This window comes from Amphimedon queenslandica, unplaced genomic scaffold (assembly GCF_000090795.2).
Source record: "Amphimedon queenslandica unplaced genomic scaffold, v1.1 AMPQUscaffold_13436, whole genome shotgun sequence".
In the NCBI taxonomy this organism is placed as follows: domain Eukaryota; kingdom Metazoa; phylum Porifera; class Demospongiae; order Haplosclerida; family Niphatidae; genus Amphimedon; species Amphimedon queenslandica.
This window is the reverse complement of record NW_003546328.1, coordinates 205,604-227,483: the sequence shown is the minus strand read 5'-3', so window position 1 is coordinate 227,483 and position 21,880 is coordinate 205,604. Positions and strand designations below refer to the sequence as shown.

The window sequence follows — 21,880 nt, the reverse complement described above, 5'->3', positions numbered from 1 at the left end:
ACTCACTGCAGTTTCTGCTGATTCTATTGTTTATAGTGACAATAGCTGTAAAGACAGCCAACTACAGTGGAACAATAATTGTTATTGCAATGATATGTTGGAGCACACGTGTATTCACGTGGATGTGTATTATTGCATTATATTGCCATGGGAAGGGCGTGGTATTGTAAATTAGATCACACTCACAGGCAGGATAATCACATACCTTGTCCAAAAATGTCTCCCATTGTCCTTCTTATTGTGTGTGTCTCTGTTGCTGGAGTCTCTGCTGATAGTGTAGATTGTACCCCGGACCAAGATAATGGCTGTAGAGCGACCTGTGATGATGGAACAACACTGGACATATCTAGCCTTTTATCCTACCCGTGAGTGTGTATTCATAGCCTTACACTAACTATTTAGTTTATTCAAATCAGGTACAAGATTGCAGTAGATGATAACAGTGTGGGTCAATATTTCACATATAGTCCGTGTAGTGGACTTGACTGTGGTGCACTTGATGAAATCACTGTGAGTTTATCATTTCTACGTTGTTATCAATGCATGTTGCCACATTAGCACCGCATGTATACATGTACTTTCAAGTCTCAAACAGGGGACGGTCTTCTATTTTACTGTCTTTAATTTGTACTATGCAGCATATGTATACCCAGGGTTTTTAATTGAAAGAGGCTTTTATTCAAGAGTAATAATGGTACTAATCGACATTAATTTAATTATGCATGTAGGTTTGTTTGGATAATCAAGGTAATTGTGGGAGTACTCACTCTTCAATGTGGGCAGTCACTAAAAAAGATCCCCTTACATTCACTGTTGAATACAGCTGTGGAGTTGGGACTTTTTGCACGTAAATTCTACTTTTTATTAAACCTATATCATCGTTTCGCCAATAGAAGTTCAGCGTTCACATTTGTGCAGAATGATGATGAAGAAACAAAGGTTGTCTATACATCACAAGAAGATGGTGCATATGTAAGAATGTCTACCTCTCTCTCTCATTATTTGTATACTTTATAGCAATTTCAAGTGACTGGGAAATGTGTTGGACAAATGAATTGTGTTAATGAACCATCTAATGGCCACAAGAAGAAGAGTGTTATTGGCCCTGCTGGACTGGTCCTCATGATCTTGTAATTGTGTCACAGAATAGTTTGTGTTATCACTCCCATACTTTCACTAGGTTTTTTGCTGCTTTGTTGATCTATTTCATAGCTGGTGCTTTAGTAATGAAATATCACAAAGGAGCAACAGGGAAAGAACTTATTCCAAACTACCTTTTCTGGTCGGAACTACCATTTCTTGTTAAAGTAATAAATAAATATAAATATTGGGTGCTAATTATAACTTCTCTCACTATAGGATGGCTGTTTATTTGTTATTTCTCCTTGCCGCAAAAGAAAAGGCTATGAAGCAATATGAAACAATCATCATCAGCATCATCATCAGCATCATCAATATCATTATTTTTTTATTTTTATATAAATATTTTTGTTACTATAATTTATTGTAGACGCTACTCTAATTTTTATAGTCTATATTACTCTCTACTGTATACTAATAAATTATGATCATGTAATATATTGTTACTATCATAACTTTCCAACGTAGTAAAGCTATTCTGCCAGTGTTCTCTTACTTCTAGGGCTGCTCACTGCAGTCTCTGCTGATTGTACTGTCTATAGTGACAATAGCTGTATAGCCAACTACAGTGGAACAACAATTGTATTGTGTTGTAGGAATGTTAAGTAGATTTATTCATTTAAACTGTTTGAGCACACGTGTATTCACGTGGATGCATAGATCTAAGGGCGTGGTGTTGAGGCCTTGAGCTATGAGGATAAGATCAGGCAGGATAATCACAGGCATTATCTTTAAAATGTCGTCCATTGTCCTTCTCATTGTGTGCGCCTTTGCTGCTGGAGTCTCTGCTAATAATGTTGATTGTACCTTGGATCAAGATAATGGCTGTAAAGCGACCTGTGATGATAGAACAGTACTGGACATATCTAGCCTTTTATCCTACCCGTGAGTGTGTATTTATAGCCTTACACTAACTATTTAGTTTATTCAAATCAGGTACAAGATTATAGTAGATGATAGCAAATATTTCACGTATAGTCCGTGTAATGGACTCGAATGTGGTGCACTTAGTGGAATCACTGTGAGTTTTTATTTCTACGTTGTTACCAATGCGGAGCCTGAAATTGCATTAAGACGATGATCAGACATTGTATTTAAACATTGCTTAATTTGATCTGCCATTTTTATGAAATGATCGGACAGGGTTTTCCACAGGATTTCATAGTCTTCATGCAGCCTCTTGTCCCAGTACTATAGTATATTTAGAAAAAATTAAAATGAGGGGATTTTCTATTTTTATATTTTTTTTCCTGGTGCATGTACATGTTTTTATGCTGTGTAGAAAGTTTGAGCTGATTCCGATCAAGTTTAGATTTTATACAAATTTTTAAACTTGCTTAAAAGTTGAGCCAAAGTACCTGTACATAGTAGAGGGATTTTAGCCAAATTTTATCAAAACTTAAAAATAGAGAATTCTCCATGTTTGTAATTTTTCTTGCTGGTACGTTATGTTGTGTAGAAAGTCTGAACTCATTCTGATCAATATAGTCGGAAAATGTCTGATTCCAACTGTTATTTTAGGTTCTACAATACATGTTTTAGTACCATATTTCTCTCAAACAGAGGATGGGCTCCTATTTTTCTGTTTTTAATTTGTACACAGATTCTTTTATTTGAAAGTTCTTCTATACTTATGCAGCATGTAGACCCCAGGCTCTAATTGAGAGAGGCTTTTATTTAAGAACAATAATGATGTTAGCTGATGTCAATTTAATTATACACTGTAGGTCTGTTTGAATAGTCAAGATAATTGTGGGAGTACTGATTCTTCAACGTGGACTCTCACTAATAACAATCCCCTTACATTCACTGTTGAATACAGCTGTGGAATTGGGACTGAGTGCACGTAAGTTCTTATTTTTATTAAACCTATATCATTGTTTCACCAATAGAAGTTCAGTATTCACATTTATGCAGAATGATGACAACGAAACAAAAGTTACATATGCTGAACTACACAATGATGCATATGTAAGAATGTCGATTTCCCTCTTTCTCATTATTTGTATACCTTATATAGCAATTTCAAGTGACTGGGAAATGTGTTGGACAAATGGATTGTGTTGAGGAACCACCAAGTCAACCATCTGATGGTCACAAAAAGGAGAGTGTTATTGGCCCTGCTGGACTGGTCCTTACAATCTTGTAACTGTGTCACAGAATAGTTTTGTGTTATCACTCCCATACTTTCACTAGGTTTTTTGTTGCTTTGTTGATCTATTTCATAGCTGGTGCTTTAGTAATGAAATATCACAAAGGAGCAACAGGGAAGGAACTTATTCCAAACTACCTTTTCTGGTCGGAACTACCATTTCTTGTTAAAGTAATAAATAAATATAAATATTGGGTGCTAATTATAACTTCTCTCACTATAGGATGGCTGTTTATTTGTTATTTTTCCTTGCCGCAAAAGAAAAGGCTATGAAGCAATATGAAACAATTGTAACACATACATCATCAACATTATAATAATAATTATTATTATTATTTGTATTTCTATATAAGATATTTTGTTGCTGCTATTAGACACTACTCTGCTGCTCTATTTATTCTATACAGCAGAGAGTAACATTGTCTATGTTACTCTCTACTGTATACTAAATTATGATCATGTGATATATTGTTACTATCATAACTTTCCAACGTAGTAAAGCTATGTCTGCCAGTGTTCTCTTACTTCTAGGGCTGCTGACTGCAGTTTCTGCTGATTGTATTGTTTATAGTGACAATAGCTGTAAAGCCAACTGCAGTGGAACAGTATTAGACATATCTAACTTAGTGACTTACCCGTAAGTAAGTAAATGCATTATTACCTTTGCTTCATATAGCTTTTTTTTTGACGCTAGATACCAAATTGATATAAATCAAAATGACGGCACACCAATTGGTAAATATTTTTCATATAACCCATGCCAGGGGATAGGTTGTGTGTCAACAGATGATAATAGTGCTGTGAGTTATGGAGAGAGAAAAGAGAAGCAATTGACACATAAGAACATTCTAGGTCTGTTTGATAAAGGATAGTAGTGAGAAAGTCAGTTGCGGCCTGATTACCAGTAGCTCTACTGTATGGCAGTTAATTAGTAGTGATCCATATGAATTCACTATTCAGTATGGCTGTGATATCGGTGCAGACTGCCAGTAAGGATATCAATAATAATAATAGTAATTGAAGTATGCTTTAAACACAGGGCCTCATTATTTACATTCACACAGACTAAAGACAAAGACGTGAGTGTTGCTTATACAGGAGGTTCAACCGATTATTATGTAAGCACGAATGTTTTTGTAGCATTTTACATTTATTCGTTATAGGAGTTTGCTATAAAAGGTAAATGTGTGGGACAGAATAGTTGTGAAGAGCCTCATCACGAGGATGCTGTAGATGTCACTGGTCTTCCTGGTTTGATCCTCATTCTCTTGTAATCATCTCACACTAATGCACCTCCTCCTATCACTTTCTCTCCTTTTAGATGTCTTGTTGGCTTAGCTACATACTTCATTGCTGGTATTCTGGTGATGAAGTTTGTCAAAGGAGCTACAGGAAAAGAACTCATTCCCAATTATGCTTTCTGGTCGGATTTACCTTATCTCATTAAGGTAATACACTACATGATGATAGTTTATACTTCATAGTTTTAAAGCTTGTAGCTATTATTGATGATCTTTATTTCCTAGGATGGCTGCTTGTTTGTTGTCAGTCCTTGCCTCCAACGAAAGATTGACTATGAGAAAATATAAATTATATTTATATTAAATGATTATATCTTGTGCGAGTGACACTGGCTGTTGAATATTGTTTGCGTGAAATGATTCTAGTAGTCTACTATTGATAGCGATTGTTGTAGTACGTTATCACTATTGTCATGTGGGTGTTGTAATAACTTACAATAAACGAGACCATTGAATTGAAGCTCGTGGTATATGGTTAGCCATGTATGCCTTCAGTATCCTTTTTCTGTTTCTTGGACTAACTTCAGCAGTGACTGTTACTGATTGTGACATTGACCCACAAAACAGTTGCAGAGTAAATTGCAGTGGAACAATAGTAGATATATCTGATCTTGTAAATTATCCGTAAGTGTAGACATGGTGTAAATTAAGCCTTAGCTAAATATATAATACTGATATTGTTGATAGATACAATATATCTCTAAGCCCAAGTATTCCAGTAGGCAACTACTTCCTCTACAATCCTTGTACAGGAGTGAAGTGTGAAACTAGTGATGAATATTTAAGTGCAGTAAGTAAGCCCTGAATGATTGCTATTTTAAATTCAAATTTTAAAGAAGTTTTTGTTAACACTTACTTTTACATCCTGAAGTGCTAATTGGGTGTCAAAATCAAACACTTGTGCTTTATAGGTTTGCCTCTCTGATGATGATGGTAGCTACAGCTGTGGTAGACTGGCAGAAAGCTCTGCAACATGGGAGATGACTAATACCAATCCATACAAGTTCACTATTCATTATGAAGGGGGAGATTGCACTGGAAATGATTGCAAGTATTGACATATCAATGAATATCAGCCACTTATGAGTACTTAATTATTGCAGGACCTCACTATTCACATTCTCAGAGACTGATAGCAGTGCTGTGAGTATTAAATACAAAGGGTTGGGTAACGGTGACTATGTAAGTATTGTCTATGCTTGTAAATGTGTTATCTTCTAGCTATTAGCAATTTGAGGTGACTGGCAAGTGTATTGGACAGAATGGTTGTGATCTAACACCTTCTCCTCGTCATGCAAACATATCTGGCTATATAGGATTTATTCTCATTGTATTGTAATGAAACCTAGTGCATTGAATTTACCAATGTTATTATGTTCACATTTTAGGTCATTAGTGGCCCTGTTAGTATATTTCATAGCAGGTATTCTAATTATGAAATTCTACAAAGGAGCAACAGGAAGGGAACTGATTCCTAACTATGCTTTCTGGTCTGGGCTACCGCTCCTTGTTAAAGTATGCTTGGGTTAATTTTCTTCATTAAATAATTTTAATTTGCTGGTAGGATGGCTGTCTATTTACAATCAGTCCATGTTGCACCAAAAGAAAAGAATATGACTCTATTTAATTAGAGTTTTAGACTATTCTATAATCATGAATCTATGATTGTCAGATTGTGCTATCTAATCTAAAACATGATGAATAAAATTATTTTTACCACCACGCCTATCATCAAAGCAAGGCTAAGGCGTTTCAGCTACAGAAAGGCGAGGATGCAGTTGCAGGCTCATATTCTCATTCTTCTTTGTTTCGTTTCAACACTAATAGTTCTACATGTAGATGCAACAGACTGTGACGTGTCATCTTCTTGTATAGCAAGGTGCAAAGACAAATCTTTTAACCTGAAAAGAATTTTAGGCTCTAAGACGTAAGAATTGTCAGTGCTAGTACTGAACTACTCCTTTTATTTCATAGTAAAACTATACAAGATACTGATGAATCTAATGGTGTCTACTATTTCCTAGTTGATTTATGCAAAGGAGTGTCTTGTAGTGATGTGCCAAAAGCTGCAGTAAGTTTTATGATGGGTGGATCTGTTGTCCAGCTACACCCATTTTAAAGATGATCTGGCCTTAAATTTGCTGGGAGTAACTTCGGTGGCTACCATGTAACTTTAAATAGGTCACAGTTCTAATTCATGTTGCATGTTGGCTAACAAAGCAGTTGTTGCATGCTTGTTTTTATGCAGATATGTCAGAAAAAGCAAAATGGTACAAGTGCTTTCAGTCTTGGCCCACTTTCTAGCGGTTTAGTGACTCTTTCCAATACATCAGATTTCACTGTAACATATAATGGGTATACTCAAGGAGACGGCAACTTAAGGTCAGTTAGTGCATGCTGACTTATTGCACATTATCCTGTCATTCAGGGTAGCAATAATTAATTTTATTCATGGAAAGAAGTCTGACTTCAAATATGAACGAGAAGAATCAGGTGGTGTTAGCACAATAAATTATGTAAGTGATAATTATGATAATAAAAATAATAGTATTCTATTAATTGTCAGTATTTCTCTGTTGGATATACTGATGAATCAGCACCTGTTGGATATGTGGGATGGGGTATCATTGCATTGTAAGTTTTCTAACACTAAATATATTTATAAACATACTTTCTTATTAGTGCTTTAATAGCTTTTGCTATTTATTTCATTGTTGGTATCATCTATATGTATTTTGCTAAAGGAGCACGAGGGATTGAAGTCATTCCACATTTAAATTACTGGAAGAGTCTCCCATCACTCATTATAGTAATGCTACAAGAGTCACATGCATGTTATATGACTCTCATTATAGGAAGGATGCTTGTTTGTTGTTAGTCCGTGCCGTAGGAAACTCAAAGGTGGAGGAGAGTATGAAAAAATCTAACAAATCTAGCTGAACTATATAGGATTTAAAGTGAGACAGCAATGAATCACTCATCATTATTTTTTATTTCTCAGCTGCTGTTTGCTTATTAGTTTCTACTACTGTTTGCTTTTCATTTGGATAAAACATTTTTTTATTTTTGTTGACTATTAGATCTAATTATTAATAATGAAACTTGTAATAACATAAGCGTGGGTTGGTTCATGGTCACATGATCTGTTTTAAGGAATTGAAATGGCGTGTAGTCTTGTTCTCTTTCTTTGTCTCGTGTCTTTCCTGATCGATTTCTCCAGCGCGACTAATTGTACTAAGGTGTCTGGTAAAGCTTGTCAGGCAACCTGTAATGGGAAAAAATATGACTTGAGTCATGTTACAAAATCAGCGTAAGTCTTGTTCTTAATATATATATAGATGATATTCATTCAAGTAAGAACATAACTGATTCAGATGATGGCTATTATTACTTGGTTAATTTTTGTGAGCAAGTCAAATGTGGTCAAAATAATGGCGTAGCTGTAAGGATAGTGAATGAATGATGTTTTAATTGCAAATTAATAGATTTGTCAGGGGAAAGGTATCCGCTATTTTAGTCTTGGTACAATTGATTCTGCTTTCTGGACTACATCTGACTCATCTGGAGATTTTAATGTAACAATTCATGGGACTACTCAAGGTGATGGCACAGTAAGGTCAGTGACATTAGAAGTTAAGTCGTCATTAATATTAATGTGGTATTTATAGGACAGCTATAATCATGTTCACTTCTGGAAAGAAAAATAGCATCGATTTTAATGGTGAAGGTCAAGGGGCTAATCAGAACACCTATGTGAGTTTAATAAATGTAATCTTGATGGAGTCTTCTTCCTAGTATTTTACAGGTACTTATCATGGTGGTAGTGAGAGTATTGCGGGAGCAATTGGCTGGGTTTTGATTTCAGTGTAAGATCAATAAAAGATACTTCCTTATCTCTTTACTACACATAAACACACTTCTAGTGCTCTGGTTGCTCTTGTTATTTACTTCATTGCTGGAATTCTTTTTATGTATATTGTTAAAGGTGCACGAGGTCTTGAAGTGATTCCCAACGTCAACTTTTGGAAGAGTCTCCCACTACTCATTGTGGTAACCACAGAACATATGACATCCCACACGACCTTGTTCTCTCTCCCTCTCTTTCTTTTCCTCTGTAGGAAGGATGCTTGTTTGTCGTCAGCCCATGTCGCAAAAAATTTGGCAAAAATGAGTACGAAAAAATATAGCATCATTGTTTGGTGTCTTTGTGTGTGTGTGTGAGGTACTAATAAGAGCAGTTTAAATTCTTAAATCAAGGAAAGCTGGGGGACGTTTCTATGCATAACACAAAATATTATAATTATTAAAAAATCTATAATGTATCATTTTTGGTTTTTTGAGTATTTTTTGAGTCTCTGCTCTTGATCAAAATGCAAATATTGTTCGCGTAGCTCTCGGCAGAATGTGTGAAAGTTGTTGTCTTTGTTAAGCCTTGATATGAGGCCAGGGATATCTTGAATCTGAGGATCACTGGAAATAACTGAGGAAAGAGAAAAAATAATTGAAACGTGAACAAAAACCCTTGATGACTGATGACACACACACACAAGGTTTATAATAACAATCAAAATGTTGTGGCTAACATTGTTATTGATTATTGATGTAGGGTACTTTCATTTTACTTGATTACTTCTCATATACGTGTACTTACATGTCCATTCACGAGTGTTTTCATCAATTGCTAAACTCATAGAAAACTCTCTTTTGTGGTCAGTAGCATCAATGTTAGTGAAAATGATAGTAATCATGTGCTCTATAGAAGTACAACAGAGGCATAATAATAATTATTAGGAGTGTAGTAATCTTACCAGCTGTTGTTTTGAATTCCAGACCACAATACTCTTTGAACATGTCACTCTGTCTCATTATCCTAATATTATCTTCATCATCTACTGGTTGGGACTGGACTACAGTATACACAAGGAATGATACAGTATTACAGTAAGCTACCCACTAAACCACTAAATACTACACCATGGCAATATCAATTACATGCTAAACCCATAGAATAGAATAATTCACTGAAATCTGTCAAGTGAATTTAAAATTGAATTTACATACATGCATAATAATTTTAAAGATAATTCTTACTTTCAGAAATCTTATTCCTCGCTGTTGTACATTCTGCTTTTAGCTTCTGGGTCTGCTTCAGCACTGAGTGTGAATGGTTATTATTATTTTAAAAACATTAGAGCCTCAACTCACATTGCTTTGTTTCCTGTCTCCTTTTGTGCCATTTATCTAGATTGTTCTGAAAACTCTGTATCGTCTCAGTTTCTAAAACAACAAAACACGCACGCAATTAATTATACATGAATGGTTAAATTGAGCAAGTAAATGTACATGTAGTTTGGTGTAACACAAAAATTAAATCAGTATTATACCTCAAACTTCCTACATGCATGATTACATGCACAATTGTACATGTAGCAGTATCGGAATCAGCTGGCTGAAAATATAATACAGAACGTAAGTACATGTACATGTATATGCAACAGAAAATGTAATAAAAATTCAGGTTTCAGTTTCGACAAAATTTGGCCAAAACCATATTTGGGAGAAAAGCATCAGCTTTTTAAAAAATGGCTATAACTCAAAAAACTCCATATGCATAAATACATCAATATGCATCAGAAAATGTAATAAAAATTGGGGATGATTTTGGAGCCATTTTTCAGAAAAAATCATGGGCTATAGTACAGGGTACTTTTCAGAAAATGGCCATTTTTAAAAAACGGCCATAACTCAAAAAATTTCAGTTGGAATTAGCCCAAACTTTCTACATAGCATAAGGACATCAATATGTATCAGAAAATGTAATAAAAATTGGGGTTGATTTCGGAGCCATTTTTCGCAATAAACCATGGGCTATAGTACAGGGTACTTTTCAGAAAATGGCCATTTTAAAAAATGGCCATAACTCAAAAAATTTCAGTTGGAATTAGCCCAAACTTTCTACATAGCATAAGGACATCAATATGTATCAGAAAATGTAATAAAAATTTGGGGTGATTTCGGAGCCATTTTTCAGGGAAAACCATGGGCTATAGTACAGGGTACTTTTCAGAAAATGGCCATTTTTAAAAAATGGCCATAACTCAAAAAATTTCAATTGGAATTAGCTCAAACTTTCTACATAGCATAAGGACATCAATATGTATCAGAAAATGTAATAAAAATTGGGGTTGATTTCAGAGCCATTTTTCGGAAAAAACCATGGGCTATAGTACAGGGTACTTTTCAGAAAATGGCCTTTTTTTAAAAATGGCCATAACTCAAAAAATTTCAGTCAATATTAGCTCAAACTTTCTACATAGCATAAGGACATCAATATGTATCAGAAAATGTAATAAAAATTGGGGTTGATTTCAGAGCCATTTTTTGGAAAAAACCATGGGCTATAGCACAGGGTACTATTCAGAAAATGGCCAATTTGAAAAAACGGCCATAACTCAAAAAATTTCAGTTGGAATTAGCCCAAACTTTCTACATAGCATAAGGACATCAATATGTATCAGAAAATGTAATAAAAATTGGGGTTGAGTTCGGAGCCATTTTTCGCAATAATGGCCATTTTAAAAAATGGCCATAACTCAAAAAATTTCAGTTGGAATTAGCCCAAACTTTCTACATAGCATAAGGACATCAATATGTATCAGAAAATGTAATAAAAATTGGGGTTGATTTTGGAGCCATTTTTCGCAATAATGGCCATTTTAAAAAATGGCCATAACTCAAAAAATTTCAGTTGGAATTAGCCCAAACTTTCTACATAGCATAAGGACATCAATATGTATCAGAAAATGTAATAAAAATTGGGGTTGATTTTGGAGCCATTTTTCGCAATAATGGCCATTTTAAAAAATGGCCATAACTCAAAAAATTTCAGTTGGAATTAGCCCAAACTTTCTACATAGCATAAGGACATCAATATGTATCAGAAAATGTAATAAAAATTTGGGGTGATTTCGGAGCCATTTTTCGGGAAAAACCATGGGCTATAGTACAGGGTACTTTTCAGAAAATGGCCATTTTAAAAAATGGCCATAACTCAAAAAATTTCAATTGGAATTAGCTCAAACTTTCTACATAGCATAAGGACATCAATATGTATCAGAAAATGTAATAAAAATTGGGGTTGATTTCAGAGCCATTTTTCGGAAAAAACCATGGGCTATAGTACAGGGTACTTTTCAGAAAATGGCCTGTTTTAAAAAATGGCCATAACTCAAAAAATTTCAGTCAATATTAGCTCAAACTTTCTACATAGCATAAGGACATCAATATGTATCAGAAAATGTAATAAAAATTGGGGTTGATTTCAGAGCCATTTTTTGGAAAAAACCATGGGCTATAGCACAGGGTACTATTTAGAAAATGGCCAATTTGAAAAAATGGCCATAACTCAAAAAATTTCAGTCAATATTAGCTCAAACTTTCTACATAGCATAAGGACATCAATATGTATCAGAAAATGTAATAAAAATTGGGGTTGAGTTCGGAGCCATTTTTCGCAATAAACCATGGGCTATAGTACAGGGTACTTTTCAGAAAATGGCCATAACTCAAAAAATTTCAATCGATATTAGCTCAAACATTCTTCATAGCATAAGGACATCAATATGTATCAGAAAATGTCATAAAACTTTCATCCTTAACTTAAAATCTGATGTCTCATATTTCTTACTTCTTTCTAGGTTTGACTTTTTGTTTCTTACGTCTGTCAATATCTCAGTCAATTCTTTTTCTTTTCTATCCCGAGAAACTCTAAGTTCAGCCAGTAAGGCCCTACCAATGTCAAGAGCCTCTGTCATCTTGATCTTGGATTAACCGGAATAACCGCCAAAATTTTTTAAAATTTCATACATGGGCATCAATTAGAAAGGGTTAATAAATTTACGAATAGATTAATAAGCACAATAAATTAATTATTTTTAATGAATAATTAAAAGGTCATTTGGAATCAAAACCCAAAGCAGGAAAATGACACTTCTGGCTATTATAATAAATATCAGCAAGGAAAATTACCTTCCCAGCTATGCCTAAAAATACAAATGCAATGTATGAAATAAACAGCATGGATAGCATCTACCTTCAAAAAGAGAAAAGGGTCTATCAGGCAGTTTTCCTGCTTCTGTCTCTGTCATACACCATTCACAAAACTATCATAAAAGTATGTTAGCTCTAAAACTTCAATAAAATAATATTCTACAAACAGATAAAGCTTTTATGTAAACATAAAAAGCAAGTGATTTATTACATTTATTGAGCACACAAACCAGCTTGTGCCTGACACTTGCCTTTATAGCACGATGGAGATGATAGTCCTGACCAGTTGACTGGTATAAACTCAGTAAAGAGTAGGCATTGCCAGCAGTACCATGACACAGACCAAAACCTTTGAGAAGCAGTCCTCTTTCCCAAATAACTTCCCCACATTTTTCCATAGCAATCAAATACTTCTCATCATGAAAAACCTATTAATATTTAAAAAATATAATCCATGCATGCATAATCATACTTTATAAGCCATTCCTAGCATGTGTACAAAACCTGGTGCACCATGGCACCACTGAACTAGTTTATCATTTGAACAAGACTCTAAACTAGAGGGAAAGTTTCCAGTTGAGAATTGAAGTGTAAGAAGTTTATCGATTGTGGACTTGATGGCATCAATGTGACTAGAGATAGATTTTAAGTGAATTGCCTATAATTATAAAACAAAGCTGATAACAAGAGCTGTATTGAAACTATTTTTTATTACTTGCATCAAGACTGTGAGTATTCCAGCAAGACCATGAGCAGCTCCTAAATAATGTTTCTCATGCCAAGTATACATTAAAGGAAACTCAGAGTCTTTTGTACTGGAACTGAGTATTAACTGAGAGATCTGGCTAGTAATAAAATGAGAAAATGCATACATTATGATCAGCACATGTTTACACTTTTTGGTTTTTTACTTTACAAGCAATCAGTGCGAGTGAAATTAGCAGACATTTATCTGTACAAACTTGCTAATAGCAGTCATTAAAGTATATTAGAAGTGTCAAATTTTACAAATTGCTGGAATTTAACACCCACTTTAAAAGGAACCGCCTGTAAGGGACCCGGGAATATTACAACAACCAACCAACCTCTTCCATGAGTCCAATGTCAATTGACCCTGGAATGAACGAGCTAACAAATAACAGAGCATACAGATAGCCGGTTTGACCGTATAAAAGTTCACTAGGAAGTCTCTCAAATTCTCTTTTGTTCTCACTGTACATGGAGCAGAGTCTTCTAATGCACTCCAAGGACTCAGAGCTCCTGCTTAGCTTATGATAGCAAACTGCAGCAATTGCTAAAGGGCCTGCTCCTCCACAAAGGAATGTTTTACGATGAGTCTTGAGGTGAGCTAGGGAAGGCTCAATAAAACTGAGGCACAGGGATAACTCATACTGAGCTCGCTCCTTGTCATCAGAGAAGATGCTAGTTGCCAAGTGAAGATGAAGGAATGCTAGGCCTGAAATATAAACATTAACATATAAAAGGCATGCATAGGCTACCTCCTGTTCCAGTGTATACAGACTGGTCAGAGGAGGCACTGGATTTATAATGAGCATCTATTCTTTTTAACGTTGATTCTAGTTCAGTCAATATTTTTGGCTTTAATAACTTTAAGGTCTGGAGTAAAGAGAGTATTATGAGTCTGTATGGTACTTAGCTTTACTTCTTGGGCTTTACTGGGACTGTTGCATCCCTCTTTAGTAAAATCAGAGAGCCATGGATTACCAAGATACCTCTTCTCTGCCATTGTGCATGAGCCACACCTCCAGAATATTAGTTAACCTTAATTAATTAGATAATGAATGAGGCGTGAACTGATAATGATATTCATACTCGGCCCCTTGATTTGAACGGGGGGTCGGGGGCAGGTATTTATCTTCGAGAAGGCAAAAGAAGAGAAAGTCTTTCTTTATCTTTCTTTATCTCTCTCTTTGTACAAGCTCTCCAGCTCCTCCCGCAGTCCAGCTCTTTAGCTCTGCTCTCAGAGTTTTCTTCTCCAGTGCCTAGTGGTATATCCGAGCGAGGGTGATGGCGGAAGACGTCAGGAAGTGGCTGAGGGACATTGGTTGCGAGCACTATCATCCCATCTTTGTTCAGAATGGCTACAATAATCTTGGGGCCTTGAGGTCAGGCAGGGTCCTTGTTTTTATGTGTTTGTCATAGCGTTTCTGTTCTGCTTGCTTTTGTCATATAATTTGTTTATTTACTGAATCTACCAAACAGAGTCTGCCCAAGTGGCTTTCTAATTTATCATCTCCCCCCTCTCTCTCTCCTCTCCCTCATTTTTTCCTATAGTGGATTGACTGAAAGTTCCCTAATAAAAATGGCTGTCGTAAATTCAAGTCACAAGCAGGCTATACTCAATAAGGCGAGGACCACTACTGCTGCTTCTTCTGCTGGTGGAACCGTTGACTTTGATGATTTTGATAATCTTCTCGGTGACCTTACCTCGGCCATCGCTGACTTGGAATCCATTACTGCTGTGAGTGTGTGTGTGTGAGTGTATAGTTGTTTTGTCTACATATTTCATTATTGTACTTATTGTTTAATCTCCTTGTCTCTTTCTCACTTCTTCCTTTCTCTGACTCATTCCTCCTATGTGACTACCCCCCCTCTCTTTCTCTCTCCACATCAAACACTTCTATAACTTGTAGCCTGGTAGGAGTCCTTCTATAGCAGCCAATAGTTTCAATCCAGTAACCTCCTATGACCCTTCTTCAAGAGTATGTCCCCATACCCCTTTGTTCTTTATCCTCTCCTCTCCTCTTTATATTAGAGACACACTGTACCAGCTGGTACAATCAGTGGCTCGTCATCAGGGAATAGCACTCCATTAGGAGGCGGGACACCATACAATAGTTTACAAAGGGTTAGTGACAAAATATTGCTTTATCTTTATTATTATTTATTATTAATTTTAACATGCAGGAGGAGCAAAAGCCTATACAAGTGAGCCTTAATAAATCTTATTTGTAAAATTTAATGCCCATCATATTCATGCTGTCTCTTTTTAGGGGTTTAATCCAGAGGCTAGTTTAAAGGACACTGATCTTGATGCTCTCCTCACTGATTTGTGTGAATTTGACCCAATGAAGGAAGTCCAGCCCTCTCAGGCCTCTATGCCTACTAATCCAATACAGTTTGCTTCCCCAGTTCATCAGGTTGCTGCTACTCCTCCCCTGCCACATCAGAGAGTAGTTCAGAAGACGGAGCCTTCTCCCCCTCCCCCGCCAACCGCTCCTCGTCCTGTCCCTGCTAATAAACCATCTCCACTAGCCCAACCTAAATCAAATGGAGTCGTGACACATGAGGTATTGTAATGTTACCATCTTTATCTTTATTCCTCCTCCTCCTCCTCTTTTTTAATTATCTTTATCTCCTTTTCTTATTTAATGATGAATCTCATAGACTAAGGACAGTCCTAGTCATTCAAATTCTTCCCTTCCCCCTGACCTCCCCCCACCAAAAGGATTTGATTCAACGGGTGAGTGAAGACAATTGCATGTAGTTAAAACAATAATGCTATAACAGAACTATGCTTTTGTTCTGCACACCCAGCCACTCATTAAGTAATCATACTATGAGTAATATTTATAGTGACATATGTTAAGAGATAGAATGACATGATTGCATGTGATGATGTGCGTGTGTGTATGTGTGTGTGTTCTTGTGGGTACTAGTCATACCACAAGTTCACTCATCTCTCCCTGACTCAACACAGTGTCATTAATTATGCAAAACTGATTCTAATTTAACTCTCTTGTGTGTGTGTGTGTGTGTGTGTGTGTGTGTGTGTGTGTGTGTGTGTGTGTGTGTGTGTGTGTGTAGTATAAGGGAGATAAGGTGTGTTTGTAAGAGATTTCATGATTTCACCTTTTGCTGTGAGAGATTGGGTGTTGCCACTGTAAATACAGGCACTTGTAAGGAAGTTGAGACACTAAGTACAATAATTTGACATTATTATTATTATCCATAATCTATGCACATGTATTTTACCTAATTTGTTGGTATGGATTACCTTACCATTAACAATCAAAATTGCAGGATGAATACTTTGTTTGGTCTTTACTATAAACTCCTTAATCCAAATATTTATTTTTCCATGGGTCACTCTACATGTATTTGTAGATACTGTTACTGAAACTTAAGCCTCTTCTGTGATTTGTAAAGTGTCTAAAAACTTTCACTGTATACACTTGGTTCAGTAGCTTTATTTTATACACTGAGTGAGTGGTTATTGAGTCCTATTTGTGTTCTTGTTACAATAAGACAAATTGACAAACAAAGACTATTCACAATCAGCTCATGTAGGGACACTCGACAGCTTACATTGCAACCTGTCCCTCTCACAACACTCTAGTGACGGTATTACTGAAATGCTGACTATACTAAAGTAGAAGCAACAACAGATCTTATTATTAGATTTAATCTCAAATTCCTGGCACTGATATGGCTGGTATATCTATTAGCAATACCATATTATATCGATTAGCAGCCCCTTATAACGTATGTGTGTATGTGTGTATGTACATGTGTGCATTGTTGTTGAGCCATAATCTTAACGCAATAAACATGGTCCTTATTTGCATTTGACATCGTTAACAGAGGGAAGCTTTGATGACAAGTGTTTCGTTTAAGACTGTTCACTCGTGTTGGGTTGGTGGGATCCATACATGTATACTTACTCACTCAATGTCTGCCCACTCTTTTTGTTATTATCAATTACTTGTGTATACATCCTCCGTGTATATTAGCTTGTTTACTGAGTCTCTTAGTGCATTTACATTACTTTATGTGAGCAGTCTGTTTACTCGTGTATGTTTGTGTACATGTGTGTGTGTGTGTGTGTGTGTGTGTAATTATAGTAAAATTAAATTTCTTGTGGATAGGATTTTAAAATAAACAACAATAATTTATTATTCTGAATAAACTAATTACTCTCTTGCTCTTATGGTGTGACATAGTAATAATGTCCCTCCTTTATATTTTACGCATAACACAGTACTCTAGAAAGTATAGTATTTCATTACTTACAACAGTACAATAAAGGACAATTGTCATACTTTCTATAGCAGTACTGGCAACAAGGGCTCTACTATACTATAAATACAAGTGCTATATTTTTATAAGAGCTAGTCCTCTGGAAAGTAGTGTAACATTTTTCTCTCTTAATCAGATGAGGTCCATGTCACTCCAATCCATGAGCCAAAACTAACTGGAGCTAGTGAAGAGATAACCAAAGATGACATTGCTCGTCGCTTGGTTGCTAGGGAGGAGGAGCTTCGCTCGGACCCCAGTCTCAACGACGAGGAAGTTGCTGCTAAGATGAAAGACGAAAAGATGAAGATAGCCATCGAGAAGATGAAGATTGCAAGCAAGAGAAAGGTAGCCATCAAAGTCTTCAATAACGATGGCTCCAACAAGACCGTGGTTGTTGAGGAAGGAATGACTGCTGCTATTGTCTGCTACCTTCTTGTATCCAAGAACCATTTTGAGGAGTCACCCAACTGGACTATAATAGAAAGACTTGGAGATGTGGGACTGGGTAAGAAATAAGAATATACTAATATTACTATTATCACCTTTATGACCATGTATTTATGTGCATACATGTACATGTATATGTATCTCAAACTTTCGTCACTTTTTTCTCATAGAACGTGAACTAGAGGATCATGAATGTGTTGAAGAGATATACACTCATTGGGCACGTGACTCCAACAATCAGTTCTTCTTCCGCAGAAACGATTTGAAATATGAGCTGTTTGTAGATCCAATTGTAAGTGACTACCTTTATCTCCTCATTCCATGCACATTTCTTCACATACAGTCACGCATGCAATTTAATGAAGTTGAACAAACACACAGTTACTTTGTTTCTGTTTTGCTTTACATTCTCGTATATCTCACTATTCAAAACACCTTTTATTTTCTTGTTGCTTATTATTGCATGACATACATGTATACATACAAACTTGTTTATGATGCATCTGTTTGCTTGTTTATACAATTAATGCATTTCGTGTAATGTACACTCATGACACTCAGTATTGTTGGTTATGGTTTCTGTGTCTACATGTACATGTACATGTACACATGGACCGCCTTTATGTTTTGTCATAGCATGCAACTGCCGAATATAGTATTGTGTGTTGTCTATTTGAGAGGCTGTGGTTTGTCTGAATGCAATAAGGAGACTAATGGAATTAAGTGTTGATGCTGTTGGCCCAGGTGGGAAATTAGCCTTATAGCATTTATAGGAACATGTGTCAATATTAATGAGAATAGTTTTTACTAAGACATTGAGTTTAAATTGATTAGTATGTACATGAATTATGATATGATTGCATTCTTTAAGTGTCTGTATCTGCAATATCGTGAACTGTGGTTAGATGATACATGTAGTACATGTACATAGCAATGAGAAGAGGTTATACTCTTCACTTTCTTATAATTATTTTAGAAATATTTCCCTGCTTTGCTAACAAGCACCATGATTGGCAAAGACAGCAAGAACCGAACAGATAAAGCTAGGAAGATACTGGTCCAGGAGTATTTCACGTCAGCCCTTCGCGTCCCAGAGATTGAAGGGTTCCTTCACCTAAAGGACGGCTACAAGAACAAGTGGAAGAAGATATACGTCATATTGAGGGCATCAGGTCTCTACCAGACACTCAAAGGGAAAGCTAAAGTATGTAGACTAACTGGATGTAGACTGTATGTCTAACATGATGTGACTCAATGTGAATATAGGTTACATGTACCTACACGTAGATATTATTGTAACTCCTATGTACATGTATATGTGTATGTAGATTTGTTATTCCCTGAAGTAGGTTCTTGTGTTGTCTTTTTGCTTTTTGTGACTTGCAATGTTTAAAGTTTAGAATTTTAATTTCGACTGCTTTGTTTTGATTTTCTTTTGATTACCTGGTGGCCATAAATTACTATACAAATGAGTCTTTTGAGAAAAATATCAAACAGCCTCGTCCCATTACTGTAGGAGTAGAACTAGAATGATAATTGTATGTATATTTTCATCTTCCTCCTTCTACCCTCTCTCTTTCTCTTTGACAGACGGCCAAGAATTTACAGTTGTTGATTCAGTTTGAAGATTGTGATCTTTATCGTGGCTTGAACTTCAAGAAAATGCTAAAGGCTCCCTCTGATTTCTGCTTTGGTCTCAGAGTAAGAAAGAAGGAAAGAATGAAATAGTACTGTATGTAGTAATGAGTAGTGGCCCTATAAAAAAGTGTTGTATTTTTTACGAGAATGAGTACACATCCAGTTGAACTTAGAGTAAAGTTACACTGAACGTGTGTCTAAACTGTGCCAAGGGAGAATTAGAGTGTAATGTACTTTAGTGTATACTGTGGCGGCCCTGCAGTTAAAAGAACAGTTTATATAAGATTGATAACAATATACCACTCCCTCCCACACACTTGCTGTAGAAACACCTAAATTTATGTACTCCATCCCCCTCACGCTTTTTCATTACTTCCTTTAGCCTAAACCAGATCAGATGGTTCCAGGTGCAAAGGACATTAAGGTCCTTTGTGCTGATTCTGAGGAGGAGTTCATCTCTTGGTACGCTGGGTGCCGTCTTGCCAAATTTGGTCATGTACTGTATGACAATTACTACAAGGCTCACATCAAGCAGTTCAAGTTGGAGGACCCAGAGACGACTGGTGGTCGTACTGCTGAAGAAAGGGCCTACTCTCTAACTGGGATGAGGCTTGAGAAGCACCTGGACAAGAGGCGCGAGGAGTATCAGAGAGAGAAAGAAGCTAAAGTCGCTCAAGAGATGATGTTTAAGCATGTCGGAGGGGAAGACAACACTCCTGAAGCTTCTCCCCAAGTCCCACCCAAGACGGCCCCTAAACCTAAAACGGCTCCTAAACCAGCTCCAAAGCCTTCACATAGAGGAGGAGAGCACCCTGATGATGTCCCGCCACCTATACCACCCCACCCTATAGATGAGCAGGAGGGCGTTGTCTTGGATTCACTGTCACAGTATCCTTGGTATCATGGCTCCATACCTCGTGATGAAGCCATTAGGCGATTAGAACAAGCTGGGTCTAGAGATGGGTGAGTACATGCACTTTGAGGAAGAGAGAGATAAAGAAAGTGTATAAATAGTTAATAGTACATACAAATGTTAGACAGTGAAAGAGGCACACTTACGCACTTTTTTAAACAGATGTAAACATTGGCTTTGAAGTTGAACTCTCTCATCCTCTCTCTCTCATTATAGGTTGTTTCTGGTCCGTGATAGCTCTTCTGTTGCTAACTCCTTTGTCCTGACAATGTTTGCAAAGTCTGTACCCAAGAACTTTCAGATCATGCCAGTAAGATAATACATCATTCATTCACAATACTGGTAATGTACATGTACTGTATATAATTTGTTACTACTAAGAGTGTATTATCCACTCTTGTTACTAATAAGGTGTATGCATACATGTACAACATGATGTGGTGTCAGTTCACACCACAGGAAATGAGGTGTCATTCTTAGCTGAGTGATAACAGGTGTGATTGTATCCATGGCAATTTGATGCCCCCTAATATAATGTCTTGGGAATTTGAGTAGTGTTCATTTTCTCTTTCTTTTTCTTTCTCTCTAGTATGAACTAGAAAACTCTGAGATAATATATAGGATTGATGATGGTCCGCAGTTTAAGTCAGTCCCTGAAGTACTGGAGCATTATCGCAATTTTGCTGATCGTCTTCCATGCAAACTAACAGAGTACTGTTCTCGTCCACCCACGCGAATGACCGAGTGCTAATTAACTATTAATTAATAAAAACTAATAATTAATTAATTATTGTTGTTTATCTATTGAATTACAATCACACACTTTATTGCATGCATTCATGTGTTGTTGCTGTTTAAATTTTCAAAATTTTGACAAAAAGGCAATGACTTTGTTTTTCTCTTACTAGTGTGCCCTAAATATTAATATTATTGTCTTGTTATTATTCAATGTAATAATTATCATTATTATTGACTAGTCAAGCATTTTCGTATTGAAATTCATTTTAGAATTATTAGAATTTTAAGAATAGATTAATTTGTGTGTGGCTGGTTGGATGGCAATTAATTATTTTAAGTGGAATGTCTCACTTTGCACAAAGAATTTCATTATAAATTTATACTTGGTTCAAGAAGATTGGCGATTTTTTTAATTTGGAACTGAATTTGCCCCAGCCACAAAAACTCTTGAGCCACACGTAC

At 36.1% G+C, this 21,880-nt stretch overlaps 7 protein-coding genes across 9 annotated transcripts; 5 read left to right on the top strand and 2 right to left on the bottom strand.

Annotated features, from left to right (window-relative positions):
• The first annotated feature begins 184 nt into the window (after positions 1–184).
• LOC105312515 (uncharacterized) lies at positions 185–1,607 on the top strand. Its single transcript, XM_011405227.2, has 7 exons — positions 185–365; positions 417–510; positions 729–847; positions 894–972; positions 1,018–1,130; positions 1,181–1,307; positions 1,360–1,607. The coding sequence occupies exons 1-7, from the start codon at positions 217–219 to the stop codon at positions 1,417–1,419; spliced, it is 741 nt and encodes a 246-aa protein (XP_011403529.1). The 5' UTR covers positions 185–216; the 3' UTR covers positions 1,420–1,607.
• Positions 1,608–1,835: 228 nt separating this feature from the next.
• LOC105312512 (uncharacterized) lies at positions 1,836–6,286 on the top strand. Of its 3 annotated transcripts, none has more exons than XM_011405226.2 (13): positions 1,836–2,025; positions 2,077–2,161; positions 2,868–2,986; positions 3,033–3,111; positions 3,161–3,285; positions 3,337–3,463; positions 3,516–3,929; positions 3,987–4,092; positions 4,145–4,281; positions 4,332–4,410; positions 4,456–4,562; positions 4,614–4,740; positions 4,819–4,979. In XM_011405226.2, exons 1-7 carry the CDS (start codon positions 1,877–1,879, stop codon positions 3,573–3,575), a joined length of 744 nt encoding a protein of 247 aa, XP_011403528.1. In that variant the 5' UTR covers positions 1,836–1,876; the 3' UTR covers positions 3,576–3,929; positions 3,987–4,092; positions 4,145–4,281; positions 4,332–4,410; positions 4,456–4,562; positions 4,614–4,740; positions 4,819–4,979. The 3 variants fall into 3 exon arrangements, with proteins under 3 accessions (XP_011403528.1, XP_011403526.1, XP_019851241.1); XM_011405224.2 differs by lacking the exons at positions 1,836–2,025; positions 2,077–2,161; positions 2,868–2,986; ... (1 more) ...; positions 3,161–3,285; positions 3,337–3,463 and adding exons at positions 5,281–5,383; positions 5,505–5,644; positions 5,697–5,775; ... (1 more) ...; positions 5,982–6,108; positions 6,158–6,286 and having other exon boundaries at positions 3,596–3,929; positions 4,819–5,217; XM_019995682.1 differs by lacking the exons at positions 1,836–2,025; positions 2,077–2,161; positions 2,868–2,986; ... (1 more) ...; positions 3,161–3,285; positions 3,337–3,463 and having other exon boundaries at positions 3,599–3,929; positions 4,819–5,040.
• Positions 6,280–7,694, top strand: LOC105312511 (cation-dependent mannose-6-phosphate receptor-like). Its single transcript, XM_011405223.2, has 8 exons — positions 6,280–6,520; positions 6,568–6,664; positions 6,842–6,975; positions 7,022–7,109; positions 7,160–7,227; positions 7,276–7,402; positions 7,449–7,550; positions 7,595–7,694. Exons 1-7 carry the CDS (start codon positions 6,288–6,290, stop codon positions 7,518–7,520), a joined length of 819 nt encoding a protein of 272 aa, XP_011403525.2. The 5' UTR covers positions 6,280–6,287; the 3' UTR covers positions 7,521–7,550; positions 7,595–7,694.
• A 12-nt stretch (positions 7,695–7,706) lies between these two features.
• On the top strand, positions 7,707–8,964 carry LOC100636408 (uncharacterized). The gene is made up of 7 exons (XM_003386052.3): positions 7,707–7,903; positions 7,948–8,035; positions 8,079–8,209; positions 8,262–8,346; positions 8,389–8,459; positions 8,517–8,643; positions 8,712–8,964. The coding sequence occupies exons 1-7, from the start codon at positions 7,755–7,757 to the stop codon at positions 8,778–8,780; spliced, it is 720 nt and encodes a 239-aa protein (XP_003386100.1). The 5' UTR covers positions 7,707–7,754; the 3' UTR covers positions 8,781–8,964.
• On the bottom strand, positions 8,837–12,503 carry LOC105312504 (kinetochore protein Spc25-like). Its single transcript, XM_011405208.2, has 6 exons — positions 12,281–12,503; positions 9,799–9,870; positions 9,685–9,747; positions 9,402–9,500; positions 9,245–9,346; positions 8,837–9,073 (listed from the first exon to the last, which is right to left on the bottom strand). The coding sequence occupies exons 1-6, from the start codon at positions 12,405–12,407 to the stop codon at positions 8,916–8,918; spliced, it is 621 nt and encodes a 206-aa protein (XP_011403510.2). The 5' UTR covers positions 12,408–12,503; the 3' UTR covers positions 8,837–8,915.
• Positions 12,471–14,424, bottom strand: LOC100640160 (lanC-like protein 2). The gene is made up of 8 exons (XM_019995680.1): positions 14,306–14,424; positions 14,142–14,259; positions 13,728–14,098; positions 13,358–13,483; positions 13,115–13,300; positions 12,894–13,070; positions 12,686–12,755; positions 12,471–12,635 (listed from the first exon to the last, which is right to left on the bottom strand). The coding sequence occupies exons 1-8, from the start codon at positions 14,387–14,389 to the stop codon at positions 12,547–12,549; spliced, it is 1,221 nt and encodes a 406-aa protein (XP_019851239.1). The 5' UTR covers positions 14,390–14,424; the 3' UTR covers positions 12,471–12,546.
• Positions 14,425–14,501: 77 nt separating this feature from the next.
• LOC100640034 (growth factor receptor-bound protein 14-like) lies at positions 14,502–21,710 on the top strand. The gene is made up of 14 exons (XM_003386079.3): positions 14,502–14,768; positions 14,938–15,124; positions 15,297–15,365; positions 15,419–15,511; positions 15,571–15,591; positions 15,657–15,953; positions 16,051–16,126; positions 17,819–18,187; positions 18,300–18,421; positions 19,106–19,333; positions 19,720–19,830; positions 20,150–20,730; positions 20,897–20,990; positions 21,270–21,710. The coding sequence occupies exons 1-14, from the start codon at positions 14,671–14,673 to the stop codon at positions 21,429–21,431; spliced, it is 2,508 nt and encodes an 835-aa protein (XP_003386127.3). The 5' UTR covers positions 14,502–14,670; the 3' UTR covers positions 21,432–21,710.
• Positions 21,711–21,880: the final 170 nt, after the last annotated feature.

Excerpts from the sequence above, each read along its gene's own strand:
- LOC100640160 (XM_019995680.1), bottom strand. The coding sequence starts at position 14,389 with ATGGCAGAGAAGAGGTATCTTGGTAATCCATGGCTCTCTGATTTTACT. Across the intron at positions 14,099-14,141 it reads TGTATACACTGGAACAGGAG|GCCTAGCATTCCTTCATCTT; the intron begins GTAGCCTATGCA and ends TTTATATTTCAG. Across the intron at positions 13,071-13,114 it reads TGCTAGGAATGGCTTATAAA|GTTTTTCATGATGAGAAGTA; the intron begins GTATGATTATGC and ends AAATATTAATAG.
- LOC100640034 (XM_003386079.3), top strand. The coding sequence starts at position 14,671 with ATGGCGGAAGACGTCAGGAAGTGGCTGAGGGACATTGGTTGCGAGCAC. Across the intron at positions 18,188-18,299 it reads ACTTGGAGATGTGGGACTGG|AACGTGAACTAGAGGATCAT; the intron begins GTAAGAAATAAG and ends TTTTTCTCATAG. Across the intron at positions 19,334-19,719 it reads CACTCAAAGGGAAAGCTAAA|ACGGCCAAGAATTTACAGTT; the intron begins GTATGTAGACTA and ends TCTCTTTGACAG.
- LOC105312511 (XM_011405223.2), top strand. The coding sequence starts at position 6,288 with ATGATGAATAAAATTATTTTTACCACCACGCCTATCATCAAAGCAAGG. Across the intron at positions 6,521-6,567 it reads AGAATTTTAGGCTCTAAGAC|TAAAACTATACAAGATACTG; the intron begins GTAAGAATTGTC and ends TTTATTTCATAG. Across the intron at positions 7,110-7,159 it reads GTGTTAGCACAATAAATTAT|TATTTCTCTGTTGGATATAC; the intron begins GTAAGTGATAAT and ends ATTAATTGTCAG.
- LOC105312515 (XM_011405227.2), top strand. The coding sequence starts at position 217 with ATGTCTCCCATTGTCCTTCTTATTGTGTGTGTCTCTGTTGCTGGAGTC. Across the intron at positions 848-893 it reads GGAGTTGGGACTTTTTGCAC|AAGTTCAGCGTTCACATTTG; the intron begins GTAAATTCTACT and ends TTTCGCCAATAG. Across the intron at positions 1,308-1,359 it reads AACTACCATTTCTTGTTAAA|GATGGCTGTTTATTTGTTAT; the intron begins GTAATAAATAAA and ends CTCTCACTATAG.
- LOC105312512 (XM_011405224.2), top strand. The coding sequence starts at position 5,075 with ATGTATGCCTTCAGTATCCTTTTTCTGTTTCTTGGACTAACTTCAGCA. Across the intron at positions 5,218-5,280 it reads TCTGATCTTGTAAATTATCC|ATACAATATATCTCTAAGCC; the intron begins GTAAGTGTAGAC and ends TATTGTTGATAG. Across the intron at positions 6,109-6,157 it reads GGCTACCGCTCCTTGTTAAA|GATGGCTGTCTATTTACAAT; the intron begins GTATGCTTGGGT and ends ATTTGCTGGTAG.
- LOC105312504 (XM_011405208.2), bottom strand. The coding sequence starts at position 12,407 with ATGACAGAGGCTCTTGACATTGGTAGGGCCTTACTGGCTGAACTTAGA. Across the intron at positions 9,871-12,280 it reads AAAGTCAAACCTAGAAAGAA|AAACTGAGACGATACAGAGT; the intron begins GTAAGAAATATG and ends TTGTTGTTTTAG. Across the intron at positions 9,748-9,798 it reads GAGACAGGAAACAAAGCAAT|TGCTGAAGCAGACCCAGAAG; the intron begins GTGAGTTGAGGC and ends ATTCACACTCAG.
- LOC100636408 (XM_003386052.3), top strand. The coding sequence starts at position 7,755 with ATGGCGTGTAGTCTTGTTCTCTTTCTTTGTCTCGTGTCTTTCCTGATC. Across the intron at positions 7,904-7,947 it reads AGTCATGTTACAAAATCAGC|TAAGAACATAACTGATTCAG; the intron begins GTAAGTCTTGTT and ends TATTCATTCAAG. Across the intron at positions 8,347-8,388 it reads GGGCTAATCAGAACACCTAT|TATTTTACAGGTACTTATCA; the intron begins GTGAGTTTAATA and ends TCTTCTTCCTAG.